Source organism: Falco biarmicus, chromosome 14 (assembly GCF_023638135.1).
Source record: "Falco biarmicus isolate bFalBia1 chromosome 14, bFalBia1.pri, whole genome shotgun sequence".
Classification (NCBI taxonomy): domain Eukaryota; kingdom Metazoa; phylum Chordata; class Aves; order Falconiformes; family Falconidae; genus Falco; species Falco biarmicus.
Window position 1 is genome coordinate 3,880,067 of NC_079301.1, and position 17,322 is coordinate 3,897,388.

Consider the following 17,322-nt stretch of genomic DNA (forward strand, 5'->3'; position numbering starts at 1 on the left):
CAGTTCTTACTGTGCTTTTACATGGTAATAAATTACAGAAACTGCTTTCTATGTGCATAGGAATAACTCCTTTCTTAATTACCTGCATAAAGCAAATTGCCAGCATAAAACTCTACTGTTGACATAAGATGTCAATAAAGGAATGCACGAAGCTTTCAACAAACTGCCTTGCTAGGAACAAAAGATCAACAGCTGAGGGAGTACACATGCCAATAAGAGCAATGTGCACCGCAGTGTGCCTGGAAAATAATTTTATAATTAACTTCCTCTGTTAAACACCATAAATATACAATTTCCAAAAGAAAACAGATTACTGGGGAGACTGTTTGGATCTACCCCTCTTTGTGACATGAAATCATGATGTGGCCACAGCTGACATGAAGCATAAAGCACTGTACACAGCGCTCAGGGGCTCTGCCACTTGCCTGCAACCTCTTTTCCAGTGGAATTACCCCACCACATACGTGCTTTCTATTCATAGGAGAATTCAAAATATCATAACCCAGATTCATCCTGCTATGAATCATAATGGCATTCATCTGTATATTATCATGTCTAAGGGGAAGAACAAAACTCAAAACAGCTACAGTACTTCGAGTGCCGTGCTGAAGCTCCTGTGTTTGGTGATATGAAGACTTACACTTGTAAACCCAAACGGGAAAATTCATTTTAACTCTTGCCAACTAAAAAGGTGGCAGGTTTGTGTTAACACTAGGAATAAAAAATTATTAAAAAGAGGTAGTTTCAAGATCTCCAAGTTCTAAAGGAATTGTCAATTTAGCTAGGTTAGAAGTCAGCAGTCTCTCCATTAACTTAAACAATTATACATTTTAATTGCTTATTCCTTTTTCTCCACTGTTTTCTGTCACTACCTCATGTTAATGTTACTACCTCAGCAGTCATCAACATATAGTACAATTTTCCATACTCTTTTGGATCAAAGATTTTACCCATACCCTAAAAAATTCAATACTATCTTTAGTTGTTACATTTACAAAGAATAAATAACAAAGAAGACAACTGCAGTAGAAATTTTAAGGCAGAGGTTGGGGCAGTTACTGACATGGTATAATTACACCAGCAAGCAATTAGTACAGGTGCACCGGCTTTATATCTGTGTTCAGAAATAGCTTCTTAACTGAAATATTTTTCTTATATCTCAGCCAACTGATGTGGTTTATCTCTAACAGATGCTGTGGTCCTATGATTTTGCATAGGAAAAAAGCATCTCTCACTGTCCAACGCCACGACATTGCCCAGCAGGTCAGAGCTCAAAGGAAAGAGTCTGCCTGTGTGGGGGCTGTCTGCATTTTTCTTGAATAAGCAGAAACAAATGAGAGGGGAAAAAAAATATAGGTGAGTTGCATTGTAAATATTGCTGCACAAACAAACTGAATTGATGAAGTTGCAGTTTTGTCTGATACCTTGTCACCGCTGAAGCACATACAGCGCACCACAGAGCTGAAGTCACATCGGTGCCCTCAGCTATGATAAGGTCCTTAGTATGTCAAATGTCTCTAACTGGTGTCCAGTTTGCTACTGATGGCTGGAGCGATGTACAGTGCAGAGGTAAGGTGATCCAAAATCAAAAGGTGTAAAAGACACAGATAACTGAATTGTTACTTGATTAAACTGAATTTTACAAATATTATAGTAGGTAAACAGGTACCAAAAGAGAAGTGGTCACCATAAAAATATAAACAATAGTTTATCAAGAACAATCAAATTAAAATACTGCATTTTATCACCTGGTTTTCATGCAGCATTCTGCTCCTAAACTTCCTTACTATCAGGTTTACTTTCTGTTTTTTGGCCATGGGCACATGTAATAAGGCACTTCAAGCACATACTGAATTTTAAAAAGGACATTCATGGTAAATAAATGACATTTATGTTTTGTCATGTTCTAATTAAATAATAAGGACAATGGATATATCCTTTATATACTGGTTAATGAAGAGTGCTGTGCTGATTAATGAAGAGTACTTTATGAAGACAAAAAAATCTTAACATAATTAACAAACATAAAGAATTGTAGGGCTGGAATGAATCAGAAAACTCATCACATCAATTCTCCTGACCAAAGAAAAGATGAAATCTGACCTCCACAGCACCATATTTGAGTCACAGCTTATTTGGTGTCCAGTATAATCTAGCAGTTACCTCAACCGTCATTTCTTAGCTGGCTTCATTCGAGTAACAACTCACACGCATGTGTTAACAGGTCTTTGCCTGAAGTTCAATAAAGACAAGGACAGAGATGGGTCTCTGAATTTAAATCCTGTTCCCCAAAAGTTTGTGACTTGCTATCATATATAGATGTAATATTTAAGCCCTGTTTTTATCATATGCTTGTCTGTAATAAAAATATGGAGCTGCATCAGAAGCAGAATTTGCCTGGAATATTCCAAATGTCGTGTGCCTTTGAAGGTGAATCTCTGATAAATTTCAAGCGTAGCTATTCAAGTTATTCATATCTTTTATACTTATTACACTTAAAACATGCCAACCTAGCTTGATTTTGAAAATGTCATGTGAAATAGTGTCAGAAGTCATCCAAAAGTCAAGATGACTTCTGACAACTAATGTTTTTCTCCCAGTAAGCTTTGTTACCTTGTTAAAAAAAAAATAAAAATTGTTATGACATGATTTGTTCTGAACAGCCGTGCTGGCTGATATTTATCTCCTTGTTATTGTCTAGATGCTTAATGCTTTCTGATTACTTCTTCAAGTTTTCAGTTTATATTTCCTTTTTCAAAATTTCATGTTTCTTCTTTTAAAAAAAGGTACCATATTTTCACTGTCCTTACAGGAGAACGCTGAAATTATTTCTCCTGGCTTTCTACCTAAAATGAAATTCATAGAACTCAGCTACTTTGGAATCATTTAAATATAGATTTATCTCTGCCCTCTCTAGGTTAAGCCATGTTATTAAACCATTATTACTGATGCTAAAGTTGTTAAGACAACTCAGCATCCTAGTGAGCACTAAAGCAAAGATGACATTAAGCAATTGGGATTATAATTCTTCATTGATAATTTTACCTCCTGACTGAGTGGGAATATAATTCCTTAGTCACCACAAGGCTAATGCACCTCTGGAAACTTTTTTTTTTTTTCTCAATATTCAGATTTTGCTTGTTCAAACCTGTACACATATAGAAAAGAAGTATTTCTCTGTCTTCTACATGCTTCCTCTCTGGGTAGGTTCACGTGAACCTTGAGTTTTCTTAATGTGTTGTTCTCAACACATTAACCCACCCCACATAGAATATGATATGACAGGTAGACAGAGCCACACTAGCACATTTGCAGCTAGCTTGCCCATCTTTGCACCACAGTACATAGCATCCCCTACTATAATTCAACAAAAAGGCATCAGACTCAAGGATATTTTTCTTGACTTCTTTCTTTAAGATACTTAAATTTCTGTCTTTAGTTCACTAATCCCCAGTACTATATTCTGAAGGTCAGTATTTCAGTTCTCTGCAGCGACAGTTGTACAGTAAGGAAAACACATAAATATTTTTCTTTAAATTTAATTTTCCCTTCCATAATATACTATAGCTACCATGTTGAATCAGCTGCTGAAGATAAACCAACAATTATAATATCAACAAATTTAATGGAGCACTTATTTTTTGCTTCCAGTATTTTTCAGTCTCTAAAGACCTTTGTCTTTGAAAGATTTAATTATGTTAGTGGTATTTCTGCTGCAGTTAAAGGTCATTCTACAAAATGTGAAAAAATTACCAAGGACTGAAGGAAATTATTAGACTTTAAGTCCCTTTGTAAATATTTGCAGCTTAAAAATGATTGCTCTACGCATAAATACCCTATGGGAAATTATTTATTTCAAGAAACTAGTTCTGTGTGTTTGCAATAGGGATGGTTGAGTATTATTTTAGATGATTTCTGCAAGCTTCAAAGATAAGTGCAATGTAATGCATACTCCAGTACAATACTTGGAGTGGATATAATGAATCTGAAAAAAGATATTTTTGAAAAAATACTTTACTGGAAAACATTAAAGAAAGCTTAAGAGGTAAATAGCAAAACTTGAACGTTAAAGAGTATGAATTTGGCATCAAGTAGCTGATGCAAAACTAATGAGCATATAATCCAATTTTGCAGTTTCTTCATTTTCAATGAAGCATTGAAGGAAAACAAATGAAAAAGTATAGTCATTAAACTCACTGAGACAAATTAAGTTTTGTAAGCTGTAAACTACAAAGGATACACATTATAGGTGAACTTGATTTGCCCCTTTTTCTTTTTTTAAAAAAGAAAAGAATATGCATTTGAAATTGTAACAAAGAGCTTCAGAAGAAAGCTAAAGACTTTATTGCACTGATTTGGTATGTCTTAATGTGTTTGCAATTTGCCCAGACAGAAACATGTGTGCACCAGTATGTGTGCACTATGCTCACGCGCAGCGCGCCTGGGGATTTCAGAGGCACCAGGTCTGCTGTTTCTCCGGAGACATATACATACACCTCCGGGCTGCTGTACCACACCTATACCAGAAATAACGTGTCTCTTCAGACTGTGAGTGATTGTCCATACCCTGTGAGCCTGGTGGGGCCAGGCCTGAAGGAGTACATGGAACTCTGGAGCATGGGAAAGGCATCAAATACACTGGGGAACTAAAGGTTCCTGACATACCAGTGCCCCAAAGATGCCATATTCCAAACGGGCTGTAGGATGTCTATACATGAAGCACAGAAATACAGAAAACTTCGTCTTGATAGATTTTCAGACAGAAAAAAGAGATATGTCTGGAAAAGCCCCGGTACATGCTAGCTATACCCACCATGATTTTGTTCTGTGCCATTCTGAAAAGTGCTGACGTACCGTATTGCAGAACACAGAAAACACTACTGTGTCCCAATTCAACATTATGTTATAATTTGATTTCTACTTGTTTCCCTTGAATTCTGATTAACTGTTTAATGAGGTATGATCTTTGAAAATGTAAGATCTAATTTATCACTTTTTTCTGATAATATTGCTCATTCAACCTGATTTACCCATTTTTATTTCTATATTTTCTGAACTGATGTTCAGTTGTGAATGTAATCCCACATTCTGCTAAATGTAATATGTTAATTTCAATGAGATTTTATCTCTCCTAGTCATTTATGAATATGCATTAACTATATCAAAGACAACCAGTAGATTAAGTCAAGTAGCTGCCATTATTTCCTAGCTGGGCTTGGAAATTTAAGATGCTTTACCTTTTAGTGATACCTGATATTAAACTGAGGAAACATTTTTATAAAAAAACCTTTCACTAAAATAATGCTGAAGACTGAAGCATTTTCAAGACATCATACTCATGTATATCAACAAATACATTACTATTTTACTAAAAACCATATGAATATAAACCCAAATAATTTTCTAAGAAAATATCAAAAAGGTGTTTTGATCTGCAAAATAATCTATATCAAAAGGCAGTAAGAAATGATGTCTTAAAAAAACAGCATGGGTGTTTGTAAGTGGGACAGCTAACAGAATTTTGGAGTGGGAGGAATATATTTATAATGTACATTTCCATGAAAAGGCAGAGAAATTAGTTTGTCTTTATTATTTGCATTCAGATCCTAAAGGCTATATAATGTACTGATTTCATCACCTTCTAGTTTGGTAATTTGTCTAGAATTATATGGTCCTTGTCAAGTTGTCTTCTGATTAATTCCTATTTAGTAATGTAATTTAATGTACAAAGTATGAAGAGAAACAGAAATAAGACCTAAAGACATGTATTATCCAAAATTTCATACCACAAGATATTTTAGATATTAGTATCCCAGGAAAAGAGGGGGTTTTTTTATGTTTTTTATCGGTGAATGATCAAGAGGCTGCATTCATTGCACCGACACTGTGCAAACAGTGCATCTTTAACACAAAACTGACAGGAAGCAGAAAACTCAGTAGCACCACCAACTACAGGTAACTGCAGTAAACTGCCATTGATGTCAGCCTTAAAAATGAAAACCTGCAGATACCAAACGGAAAATATGGAAGATGGTGTCAGAGTAAGACAAGATTATGAGCGCTTGTTAATTTTAGATATTTCTGTACTGCCATTTAATGAAAAATTGTATGAAGAATGTAACCTGCATTTATAATGCCACACTCAGTGTGCTGCCTGTTTCCCTTGCAGGCTGTCAACGACCAGCAGCTCGCTGCTTGGCATGAACACCAATGGCTCCGATGAGTATTTCCAGTCTACAAACCACGCAGAGCAAACTTTCCGCAAAATGGAAAATTATCTGCAACAGAAGCAGCTGTGTGATGTTCTTCTTATTGTTGGAGACCAAAAGATCCCAGCTCACAGGTACATTGCCCAATATTGTTTACATGGCTTCAAAGCCTGAAATTTCCAAATGCTAGGCCAAGTTATGCCTATCCTGTTTATTTATGAATGAATGGTTACTATAATTAGGACATCAACCAACAACAGAATAAAATTATGTGAACACTGTTTCATATTCATTATTTCAAATAGAATGAAATTCAAACCTGAACCTTTAATAATGTCCATCTTCCCTTCTTGCTGCTGTCAAACTATTGTGAGATCAGTGAAGAAAATCTGCCCAAACAAGCACTATGGGAGAAAATTAGATTACTAATTGCCCTTTTAACTTTATTGCACACTACTGCTGTAAGATTTGAGTCCTATGCTAAAGATAATGTTTCCATTGCACACAGAATTTATGATATAATAATACTGAATTTGATGCTTGCTATTGAGATATGAAGTAATTTGCAGTCCTCCTAAAATACTTTTTATTTTAAGGTTGGTTCTCAGTGCAGTGTCTGATTATTTTGCTGCAATGTTTACTAATGATGTACGTGAAGCAAAGCAAGAGGAGATCAAGATGGAGGGAGTAGACCCTGATGCGCTGAAGGCTTTGGTGCGCTATGCCTACACAGGTAATTCTTCCTCCATTACCCACAGCGTTGTTGTAAGGGCAGATAAAGTTTATTCAATGCATACATAAGTGTCACTTCTTCCTTTTCATGCTAATACATGAATACCTGCATAAATCATGCATATGTAACGTAAACCTTTCTCTAGAGAGGATGAAAAAATATAATTGTTTTATATAATTTATTCTAGAAGATATGCAGAAAAGTTAACATATACATTAATACTGGACACCTGTCTCTAGATACAAATTATTTCAGGAATTTTAAAAAGAGAACATATTATGCCTGTTGCCCACCTTATGCAGTGACACCCAAGAGTATCCGATGAACCTTCCTGCCACGGGCAGCTACAGCAATGGTCTGCCAGGGTGGCACTAACTTGGCTCACTCAAGGCTCTTGAGTAGGAATAATCACAGGAAAACAGGAATATGATCACACCCACAAGCAGAACAACTTTTACTATGAGAAAGTGCCACCACATTCTGAAAAAGGTGTACTAATGTTCTCTTGAACAATTAGATTTTATCTTAATGAAATTAAATATTTTACCTTAATACTAGAATATGTAGCTTTTTCCCAGTCTGTTTTCTCCTGTTTTCAATATTTACCCCTGTATGGCTGAATCTGGAATGGTTGAACCAAAGAGCCAAAAAGACCAAGTCAGAGCACTGTGAAATCCCTTTCATCTGCACTCTAGTGAGCAGGGGAAAATGCTGTAGAACGTGACCAGGGTATTAGTCTCTATTACAATTAGAAACATTCAAAGTTATGCACATTGCAGAAGTCTGCACGTTCAGGCATCTGACAAGCCTGCGAAACACTTTCTCCCCTACCAAGCCAAATGGACCAAAAAGGTCCAAATCTCCAAAGGAGAAGATTACTCTCCCAGGAAGTAACAACACTTAACTGACCAGAAAACCAGCTTTCTGAATTTATGAACATTTATTGGTAAATAATCCATCCCCTCAGCTAACTGCTCTTAGCAAGAACATTCACTAGATCCTTGTCATCTGCTGTCCCACCCAGGACATTGCTTGTTTGCCTTTGAATGATGCTGACACGGGGAGGATGGAAGATGTATCAGAGGCCTTTATTGCTGTTCTTATAGTACTTTAAAAGGCATTAAAAGACTGGGGTTTTTTAAAAAGATTAAAGTAAAGCAAAGACCCTATTATATTTGCCATATTAGCATTAGCATAAATTTTAAAAATAGGAGACTTCTTGACATGCTAGGTCAGGGACTTCTTATATCTGGACTGTCACATAGAGAATTCTCAAGAAGGCTAAGTAATCTGCAACCCAAATTGGAAGCATAAGTTTCTATACACAAAATAAAACCTGTTTGGAGGTACAAACAAGGAGATAAATACAGGGGGTGAGAGGGAATGCTGCAGAACATCTACAATGCAGTGATATTGGGACACTGAAATAGAATATATTCCCTGAGGAAATAGATTAGTACAAGTGCAAAGGAGCTGGGTGGTGGGCTACTTATTATCCACATACATCTCAAAATCATCCCTCTTGATTAAATTTCATCTCAGTTTACTTAGTGCAAAGCCATATGAAAGAACATATACAGCAGTACTAAAGCAAACGCCAAACTATGAAATAGTATAAGTTTGCTTGTGAAATCAGGATTCCCTCTTTGCTCTGAGCCATTATATTGCAATCTGTATTTGCAGGAGCATGTACCAATTTTGCTATATACATTCAGTAACTATTCTGAGTTGTATAGTAAGAACCAAACCCAAACATTGCCCTATTCTGCACCCTGCCAGCCCTTCCACATTTTTTGCAGAAGCTGGAAAGTATTATTTAAGTTACAAAGCAAGGCACATCAGGAAGAGATGGGATTGTGCTACGGTAAGATTGCTGGAGACTGCTATAGAAAACAGAATTTTCCCACTGCCTCTGTCACAGGTTTTCATGTGATAATAACTAAGCCTCTAAACTAAGTGCTACTTTTTTTCCTAGGTAATGAAATATAAATGTGACTTTCAGAGATAAGAGCTATAATTTTCAGAATTGTTTACATATTCTGCTGCAATAAATCAGAAGTGAACTTTGGACAAGAAACCTCTACAGTTCTACTCCGATGATAATTTTGACTGTAATCTCTCAATACCGCCCTTCTCCATGTGTTAAATGGAGACGGTGTGTATCACCCTTTCACAGAAGAGGCTGGAAAAGAAATTAATGTTTCTGAGGCGGCTGGTGGTTGTAATGATAAATGGAAAATGCAGCCATAAAAAACCCCCACAGTTCCTTTTTCAGAATAGGATCTTAGTGCTGCATATCAGCTAGGGAATTGAGCCATCCACTGGCGAGATGACAAGAATGGAAGATCTTATTAAATTAACACCTTTCAGTCTATCTATGAACACTCGGTAATGGAAGAAATCGGGTTTCCTGCACACACTGCTGGCATTTCCTCTCTTTTGATACTGAAGTTCTTGTGGGTAATATAAACTTACAATATATATTTTTATTAATTGATATATGAATTTTAGGACAGGCTTTTCTCCGATCACACTTGTTTTATTTTACTTTTTTTCATGCAAAATCAGACCTAATACTATTAGAACTCCAATAAAAATGTCGCAAGCACTGCATTCAAAATCCACCAAATCCTTTAAGTTTGTTAAAATATATGTTTAAAGAGTCCTTCAGCAAGAAAGGAAAATGAATTTGTGCATTACAGAACACTTCTTTTCAAAATTTTACAGAGGAGGAGAAAAACTGAGGAGTGGGAAGCTTTAAAGTAATAATATAAAGAAAATGACTGAAACCTAAACTTTTTTTTTTTCCCCCCCGCTATATGCAAACTGCACAGGTATTCTAGAGTTAAAGGAAGACACTATAGAAAGTTTGCTAGCTGCAGCTTGTCTTCTCCAGCTCTCACAGGTTATTGAGGTATGCTGCAACTTTCTCATGAAGCAGCTCCACCCATCCAACTGCCTGGGGATTCGCTCTTTCGGAGATGCTCAGGGCTGCACGGAGCTCCTGAAGGTGGCACACATGTACACTATGGTAAGAGGAACAATCTAACTGCCTTACAGTGACAATGCTAACAGCAAGTGTGAACACTCTCCTGGAAAACACACAGCCTTTGGGACTCGGGGCTGCTGTGGTGGTGCTGCTCTTCCCGTGCTGGCGGGGTCAATTCTGTCGAGTCCCTGATGCAGAGACATCTCTGCCCAGCTCTGTCTCCAAAGGGAAATTTAAGAACTGTGACTGTTACAGAAGCATTGGAAGGAGAGAAAAGCACTCTTGGGGGAAAATAAATAAATAAATCAGTTCTGGTTTTCCCCCTTCTGAGTTTTGCCTTTTAGAAGGACATACTTACTGAATTTAAATTTGCAGTATGGTGGGTATGTATTTCTTCCAGAAAATGTAATAGGGCCTTAACATGGCTAATGTCAAGATGCAAACACCAATCGCCCATTCTTAGGCTTTTGATTCAACACAAAGAAAATTCTAAAGCTGATTTTAAGGTGAGACACACATAAAAGGACCCCAAACAAAGAATTTATGGGAAAGGTTTGGAATGCTGAAAAGAAGCACATCCCTGACAGAAGCATAATCCTCCTCTGGCTCAAAGCAAGAAATGAATATTCAGAGTGTGGGAAACAGAGAGGCAAGATAGCTTGCTGTGAAACTAAATCAAGGGATAAATATTCAGGGCAACAAGATGTGCTATAGCAACTTTAAACTCAAAAAGAATAGCAACTGCTACAGCTAAACAGATATAAAAAGAACTACTTGTTAGGAGACACATGGCAGCTTTATGCTTGAAATATTAGTGTAGTATGTCGAAACGAGTTTAGAGGCTTCATAATGCTGAAAGCATTCCAGCAAGAGACTGTACACTTCCACATGCTGAAATAAATGATAGTGGCATGTGCAGATTGAACGCACTGGTGGTGCTCCTTCCTGTCGTACCAATGAATGGTTCGCTTAGCAGCGATCTAGAGTCTTTTTATATTTTCAAGTTTGGAAAAGGGCATTTAAGGTAGAAGGTCACTCAGCCTCTGTATGATAGTGCTGTCCTTCCTGCTCCACAGCTTTTTATACTCAGCCAAAACCAGGAACCTCCCCCCTTTGCTCCTGCCTCATTTCTCCCACCAGCCCCAGCACAGGGGCATCAGCTTTAAAATTTATGGTCCAAACTTCTGCAAAACTGAAATAAAATCGTATGGTGAGATATATGATTTTATGATGTCAGGTGAGAAGAGAGCTTTTTTTGTTTAGGTATTTTAACCAGGAAAACCTCCAGTTTTCCCCAGGAGTTAGACCTTTACTATTTTTTAGAACAGTGTGTTACAGAAATGACAGTTGGGCCTTTACGAACGCTGTCTAATGTGAAGTATGGTGAATCTATGAGACCCAGCAGTACTGTGCATATAGATTTTACACTATGTCTTCCTGAAACAGCCGGCAGCGTTTCCACCTCTATAGAACCACCTCCTGTATCTTGCGTGCAACACAGATCCAGAATGCAAGGGGACCTTGCATGTCATAAACCCACCCACCAAGTTTGCAGCTGCTGACAATTTAGAGACAGAAGAGGAAATCTGCACCTCTTAAAAAATCTTAAAGAATTTTTTTTAAACCCTTGAAGTAACATTAAAAAACTTTGGAGAATAAAAGATTATAACAATGCACACACACACAAGTGTTGTAGAAGAGGATAAAAACTCCATTCAGTTTTCTTGCATGCCAACCTCAACCACTTGTAAATGTGTACATTAGGGGAAAGACTATAAATCTGTACTGTAAATGTAGAGACCATGTACATGAACTAGTAGTATAAAAATATTTTTAGAAGACAATCAGCTATAAACACCACATCCATTCAATAAAAACAAGCACAATGGAGACCTTTCCCTTCAATTACTTTGGCCATTGATGCAAAGTATTAACAGTTTCCTGCCTGGTGTCTTGTTGTGCAGATAGAGCTCATTCTGATAAACATTTTGTGCTATATTTGTAACTAAATGTGGACTGGCCTTCCTGTCCCTATTCTCTGAATGCCACAAAATATTAAAGCAGGATATGCGTAACAAAGCAAAGTTAACATCTCCTTTAATCACTGATACTTCTATATTTACATCCTTGGCACTCTTGAAAGGACCTACAGAAATCTAAGACACTACTGAAAACAAATAATATAAATATCAGTTAATAAAATTTCTTCACCTGCCTTATTTCAATCTTGTTCCCAAATAAGATGTATTACTTCCAGATAAATAAAAGGAAATGAGTATTTCAAATGCAAACATTAATTCCTACACGCATCTCTTTGCAAGTAACATAACCCCCTCATCTCTCCTAACATTTCTTTTTTCCTTTGGATTTAGCACAAGCAAGCATACTTAATATATTTTAATATAAATTCTAGTATTGTTATAACTTGACTGTACAATGTATTATTTTTATGAAAAATAGTTCTTTGAAAGATTCTAGGGATTTAATTTTCGTGGACATTTCTGGAGCTGGTGAGTTTTATCATAGCAATAGCTTAGAGACTGAGACCCCTTTATTGGGACTCATCCAATTTTCTACTGCTTGACAAGTACTTTTAGAAAAGTGTGTTTCATTTCCCTCGCTCTATTACCTGCTACTAAGAGTGGAGACATATAGCCAACACCCGGCACAGCTCATTGTAAAAGGATCAGAAGGTTTCAATGTAATTTGCTTAAAACTTTTGAATCTGATTGTAACAGAACTTACACAGATTACTGAATGCCTGCTCGGCATTCTTAACATTCATATCTTCAAACTGTGTTTCTATAAAGCTGCAGTGTTAAGATCACAATGATGGACACAACTGTCAGTGAGAAATCCCTAAGACAGGACATACCGACAAGAAGCCTGACAAACATGTCTGTAGGCACGGTGGTGTGAAGATGAGCATTATTCTTCAGATCTGCAAGAGTAAGACAGCAAAAAGCAGCCAAAATGTGCCTTAAATGGTAGAAGGAGATTCATTGATAATTAAAATATATTTTGCATTTCCCTATATTGTAGAACAGAACAGGAATGAAATTTATGCAAAGCCTACATGATCTAAGAAAATGTTATTTCAAGGTGTGAAAATGACCAGTGCATTGATAAATATATATATTTTATTTTATTTTCTTCTTAGGAACACTTCACAGAAGTAATTAAAAACCAGGAATTTCTTTTACTCCCTGCCAATGAAATTGCAAAGCTCTTGTCTAGCGATGACATCAATGTTCCAGATGAAGAAGCCATATTCCAGGCGTTAATGATGTGGGTGAAGCATGATTTGCAAAATCGGCAACGAGACCTAGGAATGCTTCTTTCTTATATTAGACTGCCTCTGCTTCCACCTCAGGTATGGATGCGAAGGGCGAAGAGGGAGCTTAACTACCAGCTGAAAGGCTTGCCTCCACCTCAGGCATTGCTTAGACAGAGAAAACAATTCTGTGGAAAGGTTCTGGTTTTGGCTGGGGTTTTTTGGTGCATTTTTTGCCTTTTTTTTTTTTTAATCTGTACAGTAGATATGCTTATTATTTGTCAACAGATGAAAAAAAAACCCAACAACCCACAATGCCTGTGTAATTACTAGACTCAGAATTACCTGTACAAAAATACCAGTCTAATGGTATTACAAAAGTACAGTGCTCCTGTGTGGGTCGGCAACAGTAGTAGTTTTCCTCTAATAACACAGCAGCTTAAGATACCGTGCAAAGACGTTTAGATTTATCAAACTGCAGGACAGATAAAGCACAATACTTATTTCTTTATTGCCATAAAGTATAGACAAAAATTAAAAGGTCTAGACTATTGCTGACTATTCTGAGCGGTGACATTACTTGTCCTTTAAGACTGAGGCACTTCATCGAATAAGCATCAGAGATGGGCGTAACTGTTTTACAGTAAGCTGACACTATTGTATCTGTGTCATAGAAGAATCTATATATCTTATCAGAAAAGCTTATGGGAAAATGACGACTGTCAGGACACTACAGCTACTTTATGGAACTCCATGACTGAAGCTGCAAATATTCAACTTTGGATTAGGTATCAAAATAATATGCATTCAGAAGGTGCAGTACTACATTTGCAATTTTAACCTTTTCTGAAGGTTAAAAGAAAGTTTTTGAAAAAATAAAGCAAAGACATCATACTTAAAGACTTTTTTGCCTACCTTTATATTGTTTTGCTTGCATTAAGGCAGAGTTTCCAGCAAAGCTTGAGTGAGCGGTGAACTGAAAATGAGTATTTGTAGCTACAAATACTTTAATTACTAAAGTACATAGAATTTTAATTATTTCTATATAAAAAAGATTCTCACTTTTTGTTTCTTAGTTACTAGCCGACCTAGAAAATAGTCCAATGTTTGCAGACGACCTGGAGTGTCAGAAACTTCTTATGGAGGCTATGAAGTACCATCTTCTACCAGAAAGACGGTCCATGATGCAGAGTCCTCGAACTAAGCCCAGAAAATCTACAGTGGGTGCACTTTATGCTGTAGGAGGTATGGATGCCACTAAAGGTAAGTTCAGAAATTAATTTAATTGTATTAATCAATTGTATCACATACACTGAGAGAATATCTGAAAATTATTTAAAGTTTTCTGTTAGGAAAACAGTGATTCAGGGTGAAAAAGGTGGGGGGGAAAGCCCCACAGAACACAATCCCATGTGTTAGATGTTCTTTCTTCTTACAAGAAGCATATGTTTGTAAATGATATGCATGTATCTTGAAGTGCAGACTGAAGAAGTTTGATTCAGATGGTGATTTTAAAAAAAGTTTTGTCGGTAGTTGTGCATGCAGTTTGACGATTCTTTTAATGCTGTTTTAGAACCCTGTGCTCTTTTTTGACAAAGTTAGAAGGCTGGAAAAATTTTTAAAGAGGAGGAAAATAAAACCAAAAGGCATTACTGAACTATAGAGAGTTCTTAGCTAAAGCTTATCAATCCTTACTGTAAAATTTCAGATGGGAAGATTTGTACTTTTTCACAAGTGCTACAGTACGTGCAGCTTTTTTTTCAGGAGTTCATACACAGGGATTTCTCAGATTTGTGGCTGAAAGTTAAATGTTTTAAATGTATTCCAGTTTTTATTATTTGATTTTCACAACTGCAATCAGCTTACAGCTTTACACATTACAGTATTATATTTAGTAGGCAGTATATTGAATCATTTTCTACAGGAATGTTAACTTCAAACCCACAGCTTGGAGCCAAAGAATTATAATTAGTTTAAAGTCTAGCGACTTGCTGAACAGTATTACTTTTAGCTGTGTGACTTCACTTTTAATAGAATCACAAAGAAGCTAATCCATTACATGGTTTGCAAAAAGTTGCTGATGACTGTTTTTTCCTATATGAGAGCTCGTGCAATGCTACCTTTACTATCTCTATGCAATCAAATCAAGTGCAAAATACACATTCATCGCCATCACAACATGAGAACATGCATTCCTAGGACAATTTAGCAAAATAAAGTTAAACTGTATCAATTAGCAGAGTTTAGTTAGCAATACTATGAATTATATAAAACAACCAAGAATTCAAGGTAATCACTAAGCTAACTTCGACTGAACTAAGAATAAGATTTTCTGATGGGTTTTTCTCAGTAAAGGTTACGCACAAAGGGCTGTTTCAGTCAACAGCTGCTCTTCCCATTGGTGCCCCCTTTACTGATCACCTTGGAATGAAGCCAATTGTTTGAACTTTCGCCTTTTGATGGTTAAGAAGAACAGCACTTCCTCTCCTCCCTGCTGTCCTCTACAGCTCTGACTCATACTTTGAGCCTGCGCTGGATTGTAAAATAAAGGAAACACCACCTAAGAGCCTGGGATGCACTGGAAGAACAGCTCTGAGAAGGGAGTAACTTACACCTCTGGCAATAATGCGCTTTCTGTGATAAAGAAAACTGGCAGGGAACACCAGGTTTGGCTTTGTGCTTATCTCAGGTGGTATACGAAGTCAAATCTCAACTTCAAGTGATCAAAAGAAGATCAAAGAGCTACTTTTGGGCTGGTATTTCGAAAAATGTGAATGTGCCCAAGCCACATTAACTTTAAAAACCTACCTTCCAGCCTCTGTAAAAATTGCAGCCTACAGGGTATATATGAACACGCTGTATACCTTAATGTATTTTCCCTGTTTTTCAGTTAGTGTGCGAGATACTTCTTTTGAAGCTGAGAACTTTGGGGCAGTCGCGTATTAGCATAGAATAAATGAGAAGGAATCAAAGCAAAGAAGAGCAAACAGACTAAAAAAAAAAAAGGGGAAGAACAGTCAAAGAAATGCAGTTTCTCAGAATAAAAGAAGACAGGAGAAGGGAAAAAGAATTTTTTTCTTTTATTGAAGATGGATCTGCTGGTTTCTTTCCCAGTCTCTGCATCCGGAAAAACATGTTAGAGGAGAGAAAAGATATAAGGATATTTCACTAAATGCATTAAGTCTACCACATGATCTCTAACAGATTTCTAAACCAGATGCTACCTTTCTTTTCTGCTTTATCGCATGGTGGTTTTGCTGCTGTAAATCATTCTTTAGCCACTAACTGCCTATTGTAATTCTCAAAATACTGCTTCTCTCCTCTCAAATCCCAGTGGAGGAACAGGCAGGAACTCGGCTCCTTTTCTCAGCTGGTTGCCTTCAGCTGAGTGAGGCTGACCTCCAGGGTGCTCTGTACCTGCAGCTGGCAATTGCCTCTTCTACCTTGGCCGTTACTCAGCCATCCCCCCACTGTGCTAAATCAGCTCTCACCGGAGAAATCACCGCTGACGAGTGACCGATGGGGCCAGCGCATGGCAAGGTGTCAGTTTTGAATGGCACAGATCTAGGGCCTTATGATTACTTGCAGCAAAAGCATGGCTAGAATTTCAGTGACCTGAAAAAACTGAAAATACAGCTTATATATTACAGCAGACAAGCAGTTACTGCAAGGCTGCTGCAAAGATGAAGCTCAGGGAAGCTACCTGTGGGAACCAAATGTGTACTCACACACAACTAAGGCTTCTACCTGTCTTCATCATAACAAGGAAAACATCCAAACTATTCATGAAGAGGCGTGCCCAAATCCTAAGACAGACACCTGGACCCATTTTCTGGTTTTGATCATCACTAATGATTTAAGCACAAACATGGTTAAAGTGTACGTCGTTGTGAGGTACCATATTCATAAGGATATTAAAAAAGACCCCAAAACTCAAACCATAAACCCCCTACCCTCATGGTATTTAAATAACAGGTTTAATTCATCTCTAAAATTTTCAGTATTGAAATTTTGAGGGCATTCAGTTCTGCATCTTCTTGCCCCCAGTTAATTCTCATAGATTTGACAATTATATATGCATGCAATTAATGTTAATGCAAGCTTTCTCTACTAGGTT

At 37.0% G+C, this 17,322-nt stretch overlaps 1 protein-coding gene across 3 annotated transcripts in view; it reads left to right on the plus strand.

Annotated features, from left to right (window-relative positions):
* The window catches only part of KLHL4 (kelch like family member 4), a 95,050-nt gene that overhangs the window by 66,674 nt on the left and 11,054 nt on the right, over positions 1-17,322 (plus strand). For all 3 annotated transcript variants that reach the window (XM_056359861.1, XM_056359862.1, XM_056359860.1), the window contains 5 exons: positions 6,170-6,343; positions 6,806-6,942; positions 9,777-9,973; positions 13,092-13,304; positions 14,282-14,468. In XM_056359861.1, coding sequence (XP_056215836.1) covers positions 6,201-6,343; positions 6,806-6,942; positions 9,777-9,973; positions 13,092-13,304; positions 14,282-14,468 — 877 coding nt within the window. In that variant the 5' untranslated portion in view covers positions 6,170-6,200. The remainder of the gene's footprint in view (positions 1-6,169; positions 6,344-6,805; positions 6,943-9,776; positions 9,974-13,091; positions 13,305-14,281; positions 14,469-17,322) is intronic.